Source organism: Plectropomus leopardus, chromosome 8 (genome assembly GCF_026936395.1).
Source record: "Plectropomus leopardus strain MGB_pleo_1.0 chromosome 8, ASM2693639v1, whole genome shotgun sequence".
In the NCBI taxonomy this organism is placed as follows: Eukaryota; Metazoa; Chordata; class Actinopteri; order Perciformes; family Serranidae; genus Plectropomus; species Plectropomus leopardus.
Genome location: NC_142183.1, coordinates 28,956,920 through 28,976,494, shown reverse-complemented (window position 1 = coordinate 28,976,494; position 19,575 = coordinate 28,956,920). Strand labels below are relative to the sequence as shown.

General features: G+C 40.7%; 2 protein-coding genes across 5 annotated transcripts in view; one reads left to right on the top strand and one right to left on the bottom strand.

The window, feature by feature from the left end:
* The window catches only part of micu3b (mitochondrial calcium uptake 3b), a 53,224-nt gene that overhangs the window by 10,998 nt on the left and 22,651 nt on the right, over positions 1-19,575 (top strand). For 2 of the 3 annotated variants that reach the window (XM_088081339.1, XM_042493707.2), the window contains exon 1: positions 16,806-17,161. The exons of the other annotated variant lie outside the window; for it this stretch is intronic. In XM_088081339.1, the coding sequence (XP_087937465.1) occupies positions 16,919-17,161 (243 nt within the window). In that variant the 5' untranslated portion in view covers positions 16,806-16,918. Of the gene's footprint in view, positions 1-16,805; positions 17,162-19,575 lie in introns of those variants that run through there. 3 annotated transcript variants of the gene reach the window in all.
* Positions 14,086-17,000, bottom strand: fgf20b (fibroblast growth factor 20b). 2 transcript variants are annotated; one of them, XM_088081341.1, is made up of 4 exons: positions 16,903-17,000; positions 15,769-16,561; positions 15,369-15,472; positions 14,086-15,193 (listed from the first exon to the last, which is right to left on the bottom strand). In XM_088081341.1, the coding sequence occupies exons 2-4, from the start codon at positions 16,049-16,051 to the stop codon at positions 14,948-14,950; spliced, it is 633 nt and encodes a 210-aa protein (XP_087937467.1). In that variant the 5' UTR covers positions 16,052-16,561; positions 16,903-17,000; the 3' UTR covers positions 14,086-14,947. The 2 variants fall into 2 exon arrangements, with proteins under 2 accessions (XP_087937467.1, XP_042349642.2); XM_042493708.2 differs by lacking the exon at positions 16,903-17,000 and adding an exon at positions 16,768-16,887.

Sequence of the window (19,575 nt, the reverse complement as noted above, 5' to 3'; positions counted from 1 at the left end):
TTCTTCAAAGTTGGCTAATCTCACTTTATCTGTTGAAAACAATGATGGGCTCTCTGTCAGACTAAAGGGCTTGTTTGGTGTTATTTTTTAATGTGAATGCCGCAGTTCCTTTTAATTGATCATTCTTTGGTCTTAGTTCATAAGTTAAAAAATATATTTCCTCAGTTACCTCTACCCGAATACTTGTCTCTGACATTTGGGCAACTGCTCTGATATTTGAAGAGAGTGAAATTTTGTTTGTGATTAAACTTACAACACTGAAACAGATTGCACTGTCGTTTTCATTGAAACATTGATTCTCAAAAGACACATAGCTGTTGCAACATCTTTTAAGGCTGTAAGCATCACAAATTAAACTCTGCTCATGTGCACTGTAACGCGGTGGAGGCAGAAATCTCAGAGAAACCCCACGACTAGTACTGTTCTTGAGTATTTATATTTTGGGATTGTTGCATCCTGAAAGGCCTGATTTCACAGAAGCTTTTCTGAAAAAGTGAAAAATTACAATGCAGTTGTGATGTTAATAGCCTTTTTTGGCAATGAAATTACAGGGGCAAGTAAAAATTGCAAAAATAGTTGTGATTCTGTCATGGATTTGTAGCTTGCTATAATTATCAGAATTTAGTGTTTCCCACAGAGTTACCCACACAACCTAACTCATCACAGCTTCATCTTGTCCCCACTCGTCATATTTTACATCTTGGGCAAAAGCCCTGCAGCAGCCATAGGCCAAACGTCTGACAGCGAGCTGTTAACCTCACGCCAACACCAAACCAGCTAAACTCTAACCTTAAACTTGTTAAAAACCCTTTGGTAATGTAAACTTTGTGATGCTAACACTAAGCCCTGTCACTGCGTGTGTGTAATAGGGGTTGACAGATTATCGACCTGGCCAATTATTGAAGACGATATTTGGCATTTTGCTGATTATCTGTATCTGCATTTTATTTTAATGATTGCTGATAAAATTAATTAATTGAAAAGTACAAAGAAAGCGTCAACTTGGGAGGAAATTTACTTTGTAAAACCTCAGGGCGCTATTTTTATTTATTTTATTTATTTTCACTTAACTTCATAAAAAAGGTTGAGCTTTTCAGTTTTGATTTAACATTTGCTAAGGCCACTTAAACGAAGTTTGTGTGTTTTTATTTTATTGCAAATGCATCGGTTCCAAATATTGGTTATTGGTCTCACATTAACTACTAATAATCGGTACCAGTATCGACCATGAAAAAACAATATCTGTCAACCCCTAGTATGTAACTCTGTCCCAGAGCTCTGGTCCCACAGCAGTATCCCAGTGATAAACAGAGAGAGAGGGGTTGAGCGAATCAATATGCTGCATGCATCTCTACAATGAAATGAGATTTTACTTGTTTTACATGGTCATATTTACAGTAAAATTGCAGTTACTGGACAATATTGCAAGGTCTTGCAGATATCATGGGGATTAGCTGAAATTATATAAACTGCTGTGATCACAACATTGCACTATGCTGGATGGTATTCCTGCTTAAATATAGATAATAATATGATAATATAATTATTTCAGCCATTCTGTACAGTAAATGCTTTATGTCTGATAGGTGGCTTAAGTCAGTTTTGTGGATGACATTTTTGTAATTTTACATAAGTAAAATATTGACTTTATTTGAACTTCTAATGGACTAACAGAGCTGAGCTGATAAAACCAAAAACATCTGCATGGCTAAATACCATTTGAGGTATATAAGAATTTTTTAAAAATTTATAATTTGGGTGTACTGACCCTTTAACGCTGTTTTGTTCAGGTGTACCAACCATGACGGACAAAGGAACATAATATGGGCCTCTCAGTGCTGCCACCACTCACTGTCCTCAGGAAGCTGGCACAAATGTTCCCCTTTGGCTTCACCTTCGGTTTCACTAAAAACAACCTCTACTTCACACACTTCTCTTAAATGTAACTCCGAAGAGAAACTAATTAAACTCTATTTTAGCTCTAGTATTTGGCGCTGCTTGTGTTTTACTGAAATATTTGCATGTACATGCTTAAAATCAAGATAACATTTCCAGTTAACAGAATGACAGCTGGCTTGTTGACACAGCAGAAGCTGAATGAATGTATAACGTGTGCTGCTCTGCAGACATTTAAACACGCTCCTATCAATGCTGTTATGATTATACACCGCATCCTTCTGGGTCAGACCAAAGGAATGAGGTGGTCCCTGTGAAAATAAACATTAACTGCGAGATGTATTACACCCGATTGTAAAACATCCACCAATGACAACATAAACCCTCACCTATCTTCCTTCAGGGCTCGGGATTGTAGCTGCTATTGTGATTGGTCAGCACAGGTGAGGCATGTTGAGGAAACGGCATGCCTTTCTCCTCCCAGAAAATGGTCTTTGTTTGCCTCTGACAGGGGGAATGTGTGGCTAAGCATCTATGTGGCACTTTGAGCGCTTGAAATGAGTCCCCTGTATTTTCCTAATGTGCACACAGAGGCTCTTTGATCCTCCCGAGCAGGAGGGTGTCAGCTATCTGAGGGAAGCTTGTCCTGGCTCATTTCTCTTAAAGGTAACTTTAAATTTTTCTACAATGCAAGTAAACTTCTTACATTTCCTTTCTGTTGGGACACATTATCAAAGACTGAAACTGACCATGTGACATTTGATGCAAAGTTTACTTCTTAGTCTTATACTTTCTGGTTTCACAACACAGAGAGGTTACCCTGCTTAGTTGGCAGCAGGTCTCTGATCACCGCACTGATACGTTTGAATCCTCTAAAAACACATCAGGGTTAGTGAAGGAGCACAGCCAACAAGACAGAAGCACAGTAAACATTATTGTGGGAATATAAATGGTCCTGCACTCAAACACTGGAACATTTGAATGACTCTCCAAACTATCCTGCTAGGCCTCCAGGCTTTGAAGTCTGATTTCTGCCCACTGAAGCAGACAATGCTGGCATCTTCTTGGTTGAGGCATGGGAAATGAACTTGGGAAGCACAGGTGAAACTCTAGAAAGCTTGAATATGATATTTCCTGTGTGTGCAGCTACTCTATTCTTGGCCAGATCTGTATGATGATTAGTTACTGGGACGTGGAGAGGTATGCATGCCTTATGAGCAGGAGGAAGCGGAGGAGGGGGGCAAAACATCACCAAAGAGAAAGAGAATACATAGATTAGCAGTTGTTGGATACAGGAGGGGGTTCGTGTGTCCGACAACTGCTAATCTGTTTATTCCTATTGTACTGTACTGTGATGATTTCTCAAATAATCTGAAGGATTGCCTTTATATAAACTTCTCTGCTGTATATCAGCGTTATTACTCTCATGGGAAGAGGCCATGTTAGCTAATGCTAATGCTAATGAATTCTCCAATGGAAACTTTCACATTTGCAGATTTTGTGTCAAGATGTGGATAGACTTTATCTTACATTAATAAATATTCGATTAATTTTGTTTTTAAATTATCCTCTTTTTCAGGCAAATGGTCATGCCATTCAATAAATTTGGAGCTAGTCTGTTAGCAGGACGCTTCTAGGTATGGCAGTTTCGGTTGGTCCACCACTTTGTCCATGAAAGAAATATTTCCATAACTATTGAATGGATTGCTATGAAAGCTGGGAAATGCATTCATGTTCCCCTCAGGATCTGCTCACTCTTTAGTGAGCTCCATTCGCTGGTCAAAATTTTAATTTGATGACTACTTTATACCAAGAAACTTCAAAAATAATTGCATTCCCATTAGAGTCAACTGTAGCTTTTGTTAAATGCTTATTAACAACTGTTAGCATGCTAACAGGCTAAACCAAGACAATAAACATGGTTAACACGACCTGTTAAACCAGGCTGCTCTCATTCACTGTATGTATTGATACCTTTGGAAATAATGCTCTATAAGTTGTATACAACCAACATAATTGTTGGTTGTTGATCTATGCGTTGCAGGCTGTCCACAATGACAGGGGTAAATTTCAACCCAAAGTTTTTCTTTGAAGAGTGAATATTCTTCCAGTCTTGCCAAACTCTTATCAAATGCTGTACCTTCTTGCTCTGGTTTTTCATGTTGCCTTTGATAGTGGGAGAAATGCAGGCTCTGACAAAATAAAGGCCTGTTCGAGGCGCGACTGATTAACCTCTAAGTCTGCGATAAGCTGGGAGAAATCAGCAGTCGTCAGCAGCATGTTGGGATGGATTTTGATTGATTTGGAGTGCCCTGTAAAAAGTCCTCCACAGAATCTGTTACAGTGTGCGTGAATGTTTTACATGAAATAATCGTGTCATTATTTGGTTCTAGAGTTATTAAGATCATTTTCACATGTCAAATTTTACCTTGTTTACATGAGTTGGCAACTATAGTTTCATTCGTCATTTGTATTTAACTGTTACTAGAACACTATCTAGTAGTTTTGTGTGTTGTTATTTCAAGGTGGAGTCTGTGGACTGTCTGTGTTAAAGCGCCCGGCTCGTTGCCTCTGTAGTGGAGTGATGTGTCTTTCCTGGCCAGGGGATTTCCTTCTTCCAGAAGCACTCAAGGTTATTACTGTGGAGGAGGATCTGAGCTCTGCTGCAATGCTTGTTTGAAGTTCCCCACAGCATTTTGTGCAGCTGAATCACAGCGAGAGCAGCCACAGCAGAGAGCTCACATACTGAAAAGTCAATCAAATCTTCTTTTTTATTTTTTAAAAAGTACATTTTAAATGTGATCTGAGCTGATGATCATCATGACAGTTGTGTAAACTCTCTGAATCCACGTTTATCCATATTTTACATTACATGCAGATACTGTATATATTAATTATGTCATTATGGACTGAATGTAGAATTTGGAGCGTAACAGACTACAGCTCTATAGCTTTCCATTGATTCCTCTGAAGTGCTTGTCTGTGTCGTCTCAGACTCCTTTTCTGTTCTCCAAAATAACTGGGACTGAAGCGGCACTCTTGGATCACTTGTGACTCGCTGGGGCTTGTTCTTGTTTAGCCCTGTGATTTATTCAATGTAACTATGTAAGAGCCACAGATTAATGCACTGTATGGCAAAGCCCTGTTTAAACTATCTGTGCAGCAATCTTGTCAAAGCAAATATCCTGTTCACATTTCCGAAACACATTTCTGGAACAGAAGGGACAATTATTTTCCTCTGTTTAAAGATTACTTGACAAGAATTGATCTTAGTCATCCCCAAAGGAAATTTATTTACACTGGAGTGACAAAACAACCTCTATTATAAATGAAAAGTTGAATTCATTAGCAGTTAAAAACAAACCCTTACTTATTAACATAATACACTCATGGGTTTGCTGCGACAGCCTCACTAATACCACTTTCCCACCAAAATTAGCACATGCATGCAGATTTTTCAAACACAGGTAAACTCGTGAAATACTGCATTCCCACTGCCAGTGATACACTGCACTAGTCTGCCTTTCTATCTGTTGTGTGTGTGTGGGGGTTGTTTTGTTGGTGTGTCCGTGCAACGTCACAGACGGGCAGGAGAACAGGTAAACAGAAGATAGCAGCAGGAACAGAGGTCTATGGAAACTTTACAGTGTTTCTTCTCTTTCTGTATCTCTTAAGTTAGTCTTTCTTTCAAACTTGGTGAAGATGTATTTGGATCTGTGTTTTAGTGCTGCTTAGGAGGAGACAGATGGTAATTAGTTCTGGCCTGTCACTGCATCTCCCGGACAAGGAAAATAAAATAACCGTGTTCACTTGGGTGTTGTTTTCCATCAATTCCGATCGGTAAAACCTGAGGTCTACTTCAGAGTCCTTTGACCTGCGTGTAAATGCCGATCAGGGGTGTTAGCTGTTTTTTTGTGCAGTGGGAATGAGGCTCTAGTCAAGTAGCCTATGACCTGTAGCGTGAGGTTGCTAGCTTAAGTTAACTTTAAGTAGATCTTGCTGTGTAACAGTCTGCTCTCTTTATTACTGTGTTTTACCCATAAACAGTATAAATAATGAACATAGTACCATGACATCACCCATTTGTTTGTGGACTGCTGTTTTGAAGCATCGAGTTTAGCATTTAGCAGTCGCCATCTTGGTTTTTGGAGCTCGAAGGGACCATATTTGGAAGAGAGGTTGGAGCTGTGGAGAAGCAAGGGGTTAATTTAACTCACAGACTGTGGTGACACCTCACAGACAGCCTGTCACTCAAGCGACCCTGCCCTTAAATATGCGTAACTCTAAGGCTTGGTAAAATGTACGGCTTTGTTGTCTCTGTAGTTGTCATGAATGTCTCACTCTATGGTCTCACCATAGAGACCAAAACCATGTTTAGTACCAGGGTTTAAACATGTTTATTTATGCTGTAAAGTTGGACATTTTAACATGGGGGTCTATGGGGATTGACTATGTGGACATTTGGTGAACTGCAGTTTTTTGACACTTCTGCATTGACTTTGTTTTTCCGCGTTGGAGGTTGCCATTTGGTCATTATCTTGTCATTACCAATTGTGGCCATTACTGATGCTGCAAAAAGCTGCACACTCTTCATAAAAGCCTCACTAGCTCCAAGCCTTGTAACTCCCTACAATATTGACTGAAATTGCAAGCACAGATTACATTGCATTTTGACACAAAAGCATAAAATATTAATTGTATGACTTCAGACACCACGCTGCTCTGAAGCAGAAAAACAGGACTATTTTTGTTTGATATTGCTCTCTATTGATCTTCTGCAAACAGAGAGACACAGTCAAACTATTCAAATGGATGACTGATTAGAAAGCTGCATCTTTTTGTTTTGGTATCTGTCTTTGATGTCGCACATGCACCAGACCTGTGGGAACCACTTCTGCAGACTCAGAGCCTCTCTGCAGGATTAACCAGTCAATCAAGCTGTGGAAAAGTTTTCTTAAGTGTTTCTGTTATTACCTTAAATCAAGCAGTTGCTGTTTTGACCGAGAGGATAACAAACAACATCCTTTTGAGCACTGTAAGAATGTTCTGTGGTCACAGCCAGGAGTAATTAGCGGTATTCTCCGGGGTTTGGACGTTGGCCAGATCCTGGCATTTCATCTGCCACTGTGAGCTAAACGTGTATTGGGTTCAAATAAGCTGAAATGGGCAAAAGACGTGCAAGGTTTCACGGTAAATTCTTCTTGCGTATCGTTTTTCTCTCCCCTGTCTTTAAGTCGCTCGCCCTAAGCCCTCTTTTCTCTCTTTCCCCCCTTGTTTTGTTATTTTACCTGGAGGTGCAGGTGTGAAAGGGTGAGGCCGTGGAAAAACATTTGATTCCGTAAGCTTGTCATGAAGGAATCCATTGACTGACCTCTGCATCTTGGCACACAATGACAAATGGGTTTGCAATTTTCTGCCTGACTGAGGGGCAACAAAGCACATTTCCACTTTCACCAGTAGGCAGTGAGAGTACAGTCATCCTCCGTCGTGCTCTTTAACCAGGCAGCGAGCGTTACACAGAGACGGACTCTTTACTCTGGCTGTTTGCAGCTCTCACGGTCAAAATAGACAATTACACTTGCTATGATCTATCAAGACAAACATACTTTAGTGAAAGCCTGACTTCACACCGTGAGGTAATCTGTTGATGAAGAGAAGACTTGTTTTTCTTATATCAGATGTTTAGGACTTTTCCTTTGTTACGAGAATCATTGATATTTAATATAATAAATATAATATAGCTTCTTTTTTCATTGATTGACATGAGTCTGTATCATTTCGATTGTTGAGCTTTTGTCATAATAGTTCATCTGTGTGCAGCCATTTGAGACACTGACATTATCTAATATACTTAAAACAGCTTTTAAATGACAGGAGATGTTTGCTGAGAATACTGATAATAGTTTTAACTTTACTATCATTTGTAAAGGTTTTGTTACACATATTGCAAATTTTACTGGTATTGTTTTTAGGTGCGTAGCTTATGATTGGTCTTTATTAACTCAGTTGAATATTTTTGTGTCTAGGTGGGCTGCTGAGCTACACAAATGTCCTCTTGGAATATATAATGAGTTTGTGTGTTTGGGCTCATTTATAGTCAACGTTATATATATATGACATTTAAAAACTGATGGAAAGGAATAAATCGGTGATATCGTATACATATGCACAACATAGTGAAAAGAATTTGCTCTTCAATCTATTGAATGGCCTCACATAGACACATCTGTTTTTGTACTGAATGTTGTTTATAGGACCTTTAAATTAATTGGTTAATGGACATAATGTTTATAATTCCATTTGTTTTAATTACTGTTGTGCATTTTTTCAGCATATAAATAATTATGTCTATTGAGTCTTTTATAAAGACAGCATATAAAACACTATCATGCAAATAAGTCATCTCCCCAAACAAAAGAAATGTCAAAATAATAATTGCAAGACCTTGTCACTCATACATTGTGTTCATAATGTTCTTTTTTAAATTATGCACAATGTTCTAAGAAAATATTACATCCGTTAAATCAAATTTCTCATAGCACTGAACAACATCCATCTCATATATGTCAACATCTTGCAGGGCTGCACACAGTTTGAGCTGTATTTCTCTGTGGGATACATCCATCTTGTTTATGAGTCCTCTGCATCGTTAACGACGGCTGGTAATTCCACGCTGCTAACCAGTGTTTTCACTGCTGATTGAATTGCTTCCAAAGCCGACAAGAATGTTTAAAGTAGAAGCTATGGAAATGAACCAATTGACCTTTTTTTTGACCCTAAAGATCTCCGCGCCCTGTGGGAGCAGAAACTGTCAGGCGGCACCAGAGCCGGGGAATCAAAGGAATCTATGCTGTTATTAGAGACCTACTGCCACTCCTCCATCATGGCCTCCACACAAACATGATTGTCACACAGCTATCATTTCAAAAATGATGATTGAATTTTATAATGAGAATGTCAAACTATTTATAGAACATGTTGGCAGATTTATGGCCTTTCTTGGCCTGATTGCTACCAAAATTTCATCAGTGAACTATAAACTGTGTGTGTGTGTTTGTGTGTGTGCGTGTCCTGGCAGGACACGCACACAAGCAGTCCAGCCGAGCAGTCCAGCAGGGCGATTATGTCCTGTAGGGATAACCTGTCATGGTGCTGAGGGCCTAATTGATGCCTCATGCTTTTAGGGGGCAATTATAGCGCCCAAATGTCAAGACCTAATTTGTGACTCTGTAATGTGGACACACAGGCCAGAGGAAGGGGTGACAAGGCTGCTCCGGAGGGACTCACGCACTGGTTTGGTCAGCAGATGTGAGGGGCTGGTGAGGGGGGTTACAGCAAGACTAGATGGAGAGAAAACCTGAATCTCCAGATTACTAGAGACAATGTCCAAGATAAATGATTTAGATGTAAACGTGTCTTTCTTCTTGGTGTATATTTTACCTGGATTCCTCTCATCAGTAGTGTGTTTTACTTCAAATATTAATACAACAATGTAAAAGTACTTTGCTACAAATAAAAGTCCTGCATTCAAAGTCCGAGAATTTGTATTCAGAAATATGATCAATTAAAAAGTAGGTTACATTATTATAAAGTGTTTTGTATTTAAAATCTCAAAAAACCTTATCAATTATACTTCACTTTCTTTCTGAAATGTAGAATACAGTGGCACAAAATGGATCCTAAGTAAAGACCTCTTAAGTGTACTTTAGTCAATTATTTATAGTTATTTTAAATCACCACCTTTTACCATGGCTGCTTGGTCTGTAGGTGTTGATGTCTGATTCCGGTACATGAGGCACTCTTTAGTGTCTGTATGAGATGCACTTTCAACTAACTTTAGTGAAAACCCACCCACTGCAATGATGCAGTACAAAGACTGTGAAAGTAAACAACACAGGACTTTCACCCAGGAGACAGGTGTTCCTGTGCCATGTGAAACATGGATATATATATATATATATATATATATATATATATATATATTTAACTATGTAACATAGTTCATGTCATACATATGTCGTGTTACCTTTCTTAAGTGAAGTTATGTAACAAATGTCATTTTCTCAACCCAAACTATGATCTTGTGCTATACAGTTGTTTTGACAGCTGAAATTTCTGAAGCTCCATTAGGCCCATTTCTCGAACAGCTCGGCCATTACTTCATAGTCTCATTTTACTGAAAATACACTACACAATTAGTTTCAGTTTCCCAGGAGTGTTTGAGCCACCAAACGTGGGTGTTTTAAGCCAAAATGTGATCTTTTCCTCACAATAACCAAGTGGTTTTGCATCTAAACCTAACAACACAGTCACTACAGGGTTGTTGACAAATCAAAAGGTAACAAATCCCTGTTTTACTGAAATGTAGTTACAATACAAACATGTTTTGTGGTGATTGGGTTGTCTGTCTGCAGGGAGTGTGTTTTGTCAGAAAAATGTGACTTTGGAGCAAAGATAATTTGTTTTTGGGATGATTGTCTGTCAGATAAATGGGCTTTTAGTCCAATGGGACATTTTTTGGACCTTGAATGGAAATTTGGGCCATCAGAACAATGTGCAGTTCCCCTTTTTATTCCAGACCTAATCCAAGTAGTTTTGTTGCCGAAACCTAATGTAGTTTTAGAGGTGATACCTAAACTTCCTGTCAAAATTGAACTTTTTTTTTGGAAAAGACACTATGCATGCAATGAGTGGAGATTGACACAGAAACTGACACATCCAAAAGTTGTTCTAGAGCATCATAGTTTGAAGCCAGAATGTGTTGGCCTCTCATGACTAAACAGGTATTTCTTATATTTTGTTGAAATTCAGTGTAGCCTATGATAGTGTTGTGGTCTGACACACTTCCAGGGGTTAATATTGCAATACATTTAATAAATACTAGCATTTAAGAATGTAGAATGTAAATGTTTTACTGTTTTATCAACCAAGAACTTCACTGCAAGATGATAAAAATGTTGAATTTTAAACCAAACACTGTCAAAACCCTGTTATCTAAGGGTACAGCCTATCACAGTGTATCATTTGACTTATGTAACTACACCATTTCCCCTTTACCTCATGTCGACCTGTCTCTGAATATGCGGGCTGTATTAGATGCTTCAGATGCCTCCTCCAGGTACTGTGTGTTCAGATGCCTTTAGTAAAACAAAATGTCAGTCAGTCACTGGCAGGGCCTGCAAACACACCGCGCTGCTGTTCTCTGTGTGCCTTGTTAGAGCTGAGAGACTCTGCAGAAATGACAGTGCCTCGGTTTCTTCTTCTTTTTTGTTCCCCACAACACCTAAACATTGCTGTTTTCTACTAACGTCTCCATGGAGATGCAAACAGAGGAGCATATTTTCCACTTGGAGCTGACAGCTTGCAATGTGGAGTGTCAGTAAATCAGGTATGCTGCTCTAATTGCCGCTTGCGGAAGGCAGACCGCAAAATCCTCTTAGCTATGACACTAAAAATGATTGAACCCAACCGGAGTGCAATGCAGCAAGTGTGAAAGATGATTTTGTTTCAGGCCACAAAACAGGACGGATGGAGGGATGGATGATATTTGGGACCACTGGTCGCAGACTTTTTGTCCAGAATGCCTCTCTCTCTCTCTCTCTCTCTCTCTCTCTCTCTCTCTCTCTCGCTGTCTCTCTCTCTCTCGCTGTCTCTCTCTCTCTCTCTCCCTCTCTGGACTCGGATGAAAGCCTAAAAGTATCAAGTGAATAACGCTATACTTACACTTCTGCTGTAATCCCTATAAACACACATGCAGCTCATAATTTGTGCGCACAGCAATTTACTAAGGAATAAACAAACAACAAAGAGCCTGAAATCAATAGTTGCAGGATTGAAATGACACAAAGCTGCAGACACCATCCTTGCGCAAACACACTCTTAGAAGTGGCCACGGCTTTAGAGCAACAGGTGAGCTTCTTGGCACCTCCCTTGTCTTCCCCATCGCAGCCTTCTAAATATAGAAATTATGCTCTCTGATAATTGGGGGCAGACAACAAAGCCGGCTATATTTCCACCCTCCTCCTGCTGCTAAGTCATATCCCCAGCTGACAAACAGCAGGCCTGAGATCAGAGTGTGAGAGCTTGACTGCAGAGGGAACACCTGCGCTGTCTGACCGGACTGTGAAGATAGACACAGAAGATCACTGACTTCCACACCTGCCCGTGGACCCATGCCATACACACACACACACACACACACACACACACACACACACACACACACACACACACACACTTGATTGGGTTTCCTCGAGAGCCCTTTAAGGCCGCTGGCTGAGGAGGCGATGAAAGTTAGGGAGCGTCCATTAAGCGTGTGAGATGGCCCTCCAGAGTGGGTGCGGATGAGGGGTTTAAGTGTTTTCAGCAAGGAGCCACAGACCACCTGGAGGAGGCGGAGTAGGTGGAACAAAAGCATCTGTCTCAGGGCCAGGTAGACTCCGAAAACATCAGTTTAACAAGTGCCAAAGAACACTTCTGGGCATCAGGTATCACAAGTCAGGATTTCCAGTGTGTTTAGAGGGATGACCTTCAAAAATGTCAAAAGGGGGGCGGAGGGGGTCACGCTCTTAGATTTGCACAAAGTCTGCTTTTCATGGGCACGAGGGCGATGGCAGCAAGCCCTGTATTGAGATTTTAGTCTCTTTGGAAGTAGTGCAACAAAAAAAAAGGCGGCGGCAGGTCAAAGTCATGGACAAACTACTGCAACAACACGCTCTTTAGCTCGTAAAGACGCACACCCCGTCCATCATTTCCACGCTTGTTAACTTCACTATCAAAGCTAAAGACAGATGAGCAGTGACAGCATCTTTCAAAAAACAAGAATCCTTTTTTCATGTTGCAATAAGGCTTGCGTGTGTTTACCCGGTTGGACAGGGGATGTCCATGCGCACGCAGGTTATAATACACAGTGCGGTGCTGTCATTAATCGACGACAGAAGCGTGTTGATGTTCAAGGTGTGCAGGTGGGAAAATCCCACAGTATCACAGTGCAGACAGGAGAGAGTTGGCAACAGGGTTGACTCTCTTGTATCGACGCCCCCAACATAACTGGCTCACCATCACACACACACGCTAAGATCACAGAGTGCGTTTTCATGCTTAGACACAGATCTTACCCCAACCGTAGAGGAAACTGCAGAGATATGAGATAGAGGCTTTTTCAAAATAAAGGAGCTGCTTTTTACCTCCTAATTCTAACTATAACTTACTTCTCTGATGTGACAGTAAAACAATCTTGCTTTTTATCACAAAGACACAAAAGCTATCTGAAAACAAGCCAAAAAGGCACACATGACTAATTTAATAAGACATTTCAACAAGTTTATCATCCTCAAATTGTCAGCAGAGGTTACGTAATCTTTATCACTCTGACCTCCACTTTTACACAGCCGCTAAACTCGCAGGGCCTGAGCTAAAGGTCAGATTTTATTTGGCCCTGATCATGTTATTGTGCGACCTCTACATTCAGAGGATTCGGGACGGCGGCTTTGAAGTTTTATGTGTCCATCAGGCCTACGACTCCTCGCTAGGCATAACAGTGTCCATAAAGAAAGACAACATTGGTCTCGTAAGCCGGTTTTTATGTTAAAACTCTGACACACAACCAGTAAATAAACTTATTTTAAAATATTTGCTGTAACACTGTAAAATATGACAAGTTGAATTTTCTTTAAAAGAAACTCTAGGAAACCGATTGCCTTGAAAAATGTAAGTAAATATAACTATTAGTCTTTATTTATGTTTACTTTATTTCTTATTAAGTTTGCTTGAAATGTTCTAGTTAATTAATTTTGAAGTTGTTACAACTTAAAAATGACAAGCTTTATAAAACAATCTTTTTAAGTTTGAGCAACTTCAGTAAACCAAGTTCTTTAAGCTTTATATCTGTATCGTGCTGGTTGCAAACTAGTCAGTCATATTTGTATCTTCTCAAAAATGTTGACAAAACAGAATGTGCAGATCCTCTTTGTCATGATCAAGTTAAGTCGGTCTAACTTGGTTTACGGAAGGTGCTAATACTAGAAAGAAAAAGGGAATTTCACTTGCCATTTTTTTGACTAGATTTTTTTTAAGTAAAATCAACTTGTCAGATTTTACAGTGTAAAAGTAAAAATGTGTTGTTTTTTTTTTAGTGAATATTGGTTCCTTCATTTAGATTCATATAGTCTGACAAAAAAAGCATTTTGATCACATTTTGAGCAATTTATTGTTTGTATTTTCACTTTGATGACTTCGGGTTCTTCCCGCAACACATGTAACAGTAGTTTGGTCAGAAATAATTTGTCAACGTTACAAAGATTCTTTTGAAAATGTTGATTCACAGTTGCCATATTTCAGATGAGGGGATATTCCAAACGTTGCAAATATGTTCTATATTTTTGGTCACATTACAGTATATCAATAGCTAAGCTTTTTTTTCCAGAATAAAAGACATAGTGGTACAGTGTCTCAGTCTTTATATAATCGATACAGTTTCTAGTGGTTTCTCTATATTTCTAACTGTAAAAATATATTCTCAAATAAATAAATATATAACATAAATATATGTATCTAAAATGAATAAATAAATTGTTACATTTTTTGCTCTGTTCAAACAGGTCTAGACACAGGTACGAAAAAAACAGAATTCCTTCAAAGTCCTTCTGAACAAACAACGGCTCTCAAATTAAAAGTACCATCATGATTCCCACCGACTCAGCGGCCGTCCCCCTCTGACCAGAGGAGATGCTCCCTGACCATTCATCTCCGTTTCCCATTCGTCTCCTATTCCACGCAGGTACTTTTTAGGGTTGTCCGGCCTCTGAAACAAACGCCCCCCTCATGCCGAGCGTGCAGACATTCTAGCCCGTCTTCCTGACTGCTGAGAGACGGCCCGTGCATTCCTACAAGAGGCCCCCCGGTGCCTTTATCCCTGCCGGTTGGGCTGCTGTCCACCAGCCTGCACCAGACCACATCCCTGCCTGCCTGCGTCCCTCTTCTCTTCTCTTCTCTGCTCCCTGTTTGCCAGGGCTTTAGCAGCTATTCCTGAACTGGACAGGGCCTCCAGCTCTCAGCTGTGTCCCAGGATATCCCTGTACAGCTCTGGCACACGGTCAGGGTCCACAGGCCTGGGCAGGAAGTGTGTAAATTTCTGGTGCCGCCTGGATTTAGTCCCATCCCTCGGTGTCCCGTCTTTGTTTAATGCCACAAAATAACGTGTCCCTTTGTCTCCGTGTTTGTAGAGGTTGGAGGAGTATGTGTTGTACCAGTTCTCCTCAAACTGCTCCCTGAAGACACACTCAGCTGTGAGCTTCTCCTGAAAACAAGCAGAGGGGAAGTCTTGAGGCAGAAATAGATTTCATTATTTCTCTAAATTCATCTCCCTGAACATCAGATTATCCAAATATGAGGGAAAAAAAGCTACTTGTGGGTCATCACATGGTCAAAAATGCGGATTTGGGGCAACATGAATATGCAAAGCGGGTACTTACAGAGCCATACAGCTCTCCTTTGTCGTTCATTCCCAGATAGAGTCCACTGTCCACCCCTCTAATGCTTATCAACCCAACAGCAAGGCTTATGAATTCCAAAATACCTGGAGGAGAATAACATGGTTGATCATTGCTTTAGACTTTGAAAAAGATGAGAAGAATAAAAGAAACTCTAATAATAATCAACTGTCACAGACATCTATCAGCACAATTAATACATTTTTAAAACGACAGAATTATAAAAGTGTTCAGCATTATTTGTCACTATTTCAGTAAAATACTGATTTTTACGGATACGGATTTTTTTTTTTAATGTTTGTTTCATTTTAACTGTTGGCCAATTTCTACTGCCTTGTTTCTTCTGTCACCAGAATATATTAAAATAGTTCTCAGTATTTACCAAAACGACTGTGGTCCTTCCTCGTGCCTTGCACCGTGCCATCCGGAAGTATTTCCAGATGAAACCCAGTTCTGCAGTATAACTGCCTCCTCCTGAGAATCCCTTTCAGGTGCGTTAAATCCGCCGTGGCGCTCCGGGAGAGCCTGTCCCCAGATATGAGGTGCTCCCCTAAAAGCGTCGGACTGTCCCCAAGCGGGGTCAGGAGGAAATGGGACCCGACCTGTGCGACACCATCGATGCCGTGCAAGACGCCTCCAACTTCCCCCAGAGCAGCAGCAGCCATCGCGTCAAAGCTCAGCGGGTAAAGTTCAGCGAGGAGGTCCGGGGGGAGCGCTCGTGCGTAGTACACTACCTGGTTGCCACTGTCACTTATTGCATGTTTACGTCTTCCGTTACTCAGCACATGTACCCGTTGTGCAAGGACACGCGCAGGTTTCTGTCCCCTCACATGAAACACTCAGCAGATCTCCGCTCCTGGCTGCACCGATTTCTCCTCTTTTTCTCACCGCTGCGTCTTCATCAGTTGCGGGTGGGCTGCAGTTGCGGCTCAGATCGCCCTCATGTTGCATACCTATTCACAGCGTGATGCCTCAGTGGAGCCGCGGAGGACACGGGGCAGGAGAGGAGTCAGGACTATGGGCTGAGTAAACGCTGCAGTGCAGGTAGAGGAGCTCCTGGAGGTTTTGCGCTCAAAGTGGCAGGGGTGGTGAGGCAGGTGCAAAACCACAGGACTAGTAATGGGCGGGGCTGTCACAGTTCAGACGTGCCCTGGCAGGGATTTTTTTTCCTTCCCCTGAGGCATAAAATAAGAGAGACACAGGGAGAGAGAGTTAGTGGTGGTCTGTGGGTTTAAACTGAACACTTACATCATTTAAAATGCAAATTAAATCTGGAAATACAAAATAAATTACACTTTAAGTCAATCCACGAGACATGAGACATAATTCAGTGTCAATTTCTATGTTGTTTTTTTTTTTCCAACATTGTCTTCACTCTCACCAAATTGACGCCCTTTAATCCCAGAGGGACTTGAAATACCCACGGCATTTCTCGCGAGCTCGCAGCAGGCGTCTCGAGCTCCTCTTGCTTTCTGCTGTGTGTGTGTGTGTGTGTGTGTGTTATCGGTTACGACACCTCAGTGTAAACAGCCATGGCTGCCCTGCGTAGGCTTATCCCTTCACTCACTAACAGCTTTAAAACAGGGAGGCAGCAAACATCCTCGAGGGCGACAAAAGCGCTGAAAGTTCTCGCGGCTGGAGGGTGCGTCACCGCCGCCGCGGCCGGTGCTGCTTATTACTGCTTCCCGTCTGTCGGTCGGCGCTCCGGGTTGAAGAGCCATGTCGAGGCTCGACTCTTTCATCTGGCGCTGCCATCAGTTTCTGCCACCGACAAGGTACAGTGGGACATTAGTGACCATATTCAGCTCAAACAACAACACCTGCTGACCTGAAAAACGCTCCAGTTTCATTTTTTTCTCTGACATGAAGACAGCCTAATGACTGGAGCAGCTGCATTTGATAGGCTACATAATTAGCCGACATCATATCGTGCACGTGAAGTACAATAACGGTAATGTGTCGTCATCATGAGGAGCTATCCCGACCTTTGGTGCTGAAATGGCAAAACGGTCAAAGGCAGTCACATCACGTGACCTTGTTGCTGTCATAAGTGAGGGACTCGCCTGCTTTTTTGTACATATGTTACATTATTAGGCTTACCCTAAGAAAAGGAAGAGGAAAAAGATGTATTGTATTGCACACTACTGTGCAAAAGTCTTGGACCACCTTAAACTTTGTTATTTCAGCAAGGTTATAATGATCATACATATTTATTTCTCAGTGGTGTCTTTACTAAAATCAACCAGAACATACAGGAAATATGTGAGCTACAGTATTAAAAACAACTTCAACAGACCAAGGCTGCAAGTATTTAGTTTGACCTCTGTTTCCACTTAGCATGTCTTGAACTCTCTTGGGCAGACAATATGAGATTTACAATACTAATGCATGTACATTAGGCTGCATTAAAGACATGTCCAAAGCTCAGTATTGATTGTTTGAGCTACCTTATGTTATGGTTGTACTATTCCATGTTTCAAACCAAATATCGACTTCCATCTGAAGAAGCTGTTTTGGCAGTTTTAATGCAATATATATATATACACATACAGCTTTGCTAAACAACAAATCTATGGTGGCCTAATATTTTGTAACGCTCTGCATTTACATATAAGGATTAGACAAAATAACAATAACACCTGAGAGCCTTGTAATGTTATTCAACGCAGTAGCCTAGCAAAGTTGGCTTTTCTTTTTTAAAAAATATTTAAATGTATGGTTAATCTAAATTTTTTTATCCCCCTATGTATTAACAGTGGTGGATAAAGCACAGCTATAAAAAAGTTGGTCAAGTTGGCCAAGTTGGTCTCCAGCTAATGAGTATTTTCATTGTCATTCATTATTTAATTTACTGATTAATTGTTTAGTCTAGAAAACATAAGAAACTTGTGACATTACAACTTGCCAGAGTCCAAGGTGACATCTTCAGGTTGCTTGTTTTGTTCAACCAATAGTCTTGAATGCGCAAATATTCAATTTACAGTAACAGAAAAGCAGCAAATCCTCACATTTGAGAGGCTTGAATCGGTAGCCAGTGTATTTATTTTAGAGCAATGATGACTCAAATAATTTATTTCTCATTCTACAGAAAATCAATAAGGAACTATTTGGATAATAGATTAATCACTTAAGTTTTTCACCAAGCAAAGTGCCAAGCATTCGCAGGTTCCAGCTTCATTTCTCTATTTTTCAACAATGTAGATTAAAGTTTTGAAGAGGGTATGGGCTGTTGGTTGGATAAAGAAAGTGGTATTTTGTTTTTTGGCACAACGTCACCGCTTTCAATCAAATTGATTAATCAAAACAATTTCATAGATGAATCAGTAATAGGAGTGACCATTAGTTGCCGCCTTAGAGAACAGAAACTTTGGCATATTTTCCTGAGAAACCCAGATTAATTGATCATTCAAAGTGTTGTTGATACATTTTATTTAATTGGTTAATCAACTAATTGACTTGTCATTCCAACACTGCTTATAAGCTTTACACGTGTTTTTGCAGAACTATTATCATGTTTTGCACCATGTCGGATGCTGTTAGAAGTTATTTTGTCGACCCCGTTGGTCCTCATTAGCCTACATACCAGCAATTGTACAGTCTCTTAGGTCAAACGTGCTGATATTGTTGACAGGAGTTTCATAGGTCACAAGAGGGTGTTAATACCAAACCAGCATGTAAAACAGGTCTGGTTTACACACTTGTAGCTGCAGAAGATTCCTTGTATCAGGTCAGAGGGAGGAAGGCTTGACTGGTGTCTACAGGCAGCAGGAATCCAGGGACACAGGAAACTGGACACTGGGTCTTGGCGGAGGGGCTGACATTTGATGAGAGGCGGGGGTGGTTAGAGGGGGTTTAATGGTTAAGCAGAGGGGGGCACACATTCCCTGGGTGTTTGCTCTGTGCCCAATGGACCTGGCACCATGCCACCTGACAGAGAGATCCACTCTGTCTTCACCAGTCCAGCCTTCTGATCTGGCTGGGTTTGAACAGGTTGTAGGGACATTATCTGGTGCTCGGGGATGAAAAATAGTGCTGACATAACATGTGCCCCATTACTGAATTAAAGCATGGGCCTCTTTGTTGTTCCATGTGAGCGAGGCTTTTCGTGACAAGAAAAGCTTCCGTGGATTTCATAAAAAGCATCTTTCAGATGGTGTTATCACTGTTGTAATGATCCGCAATAATTCAT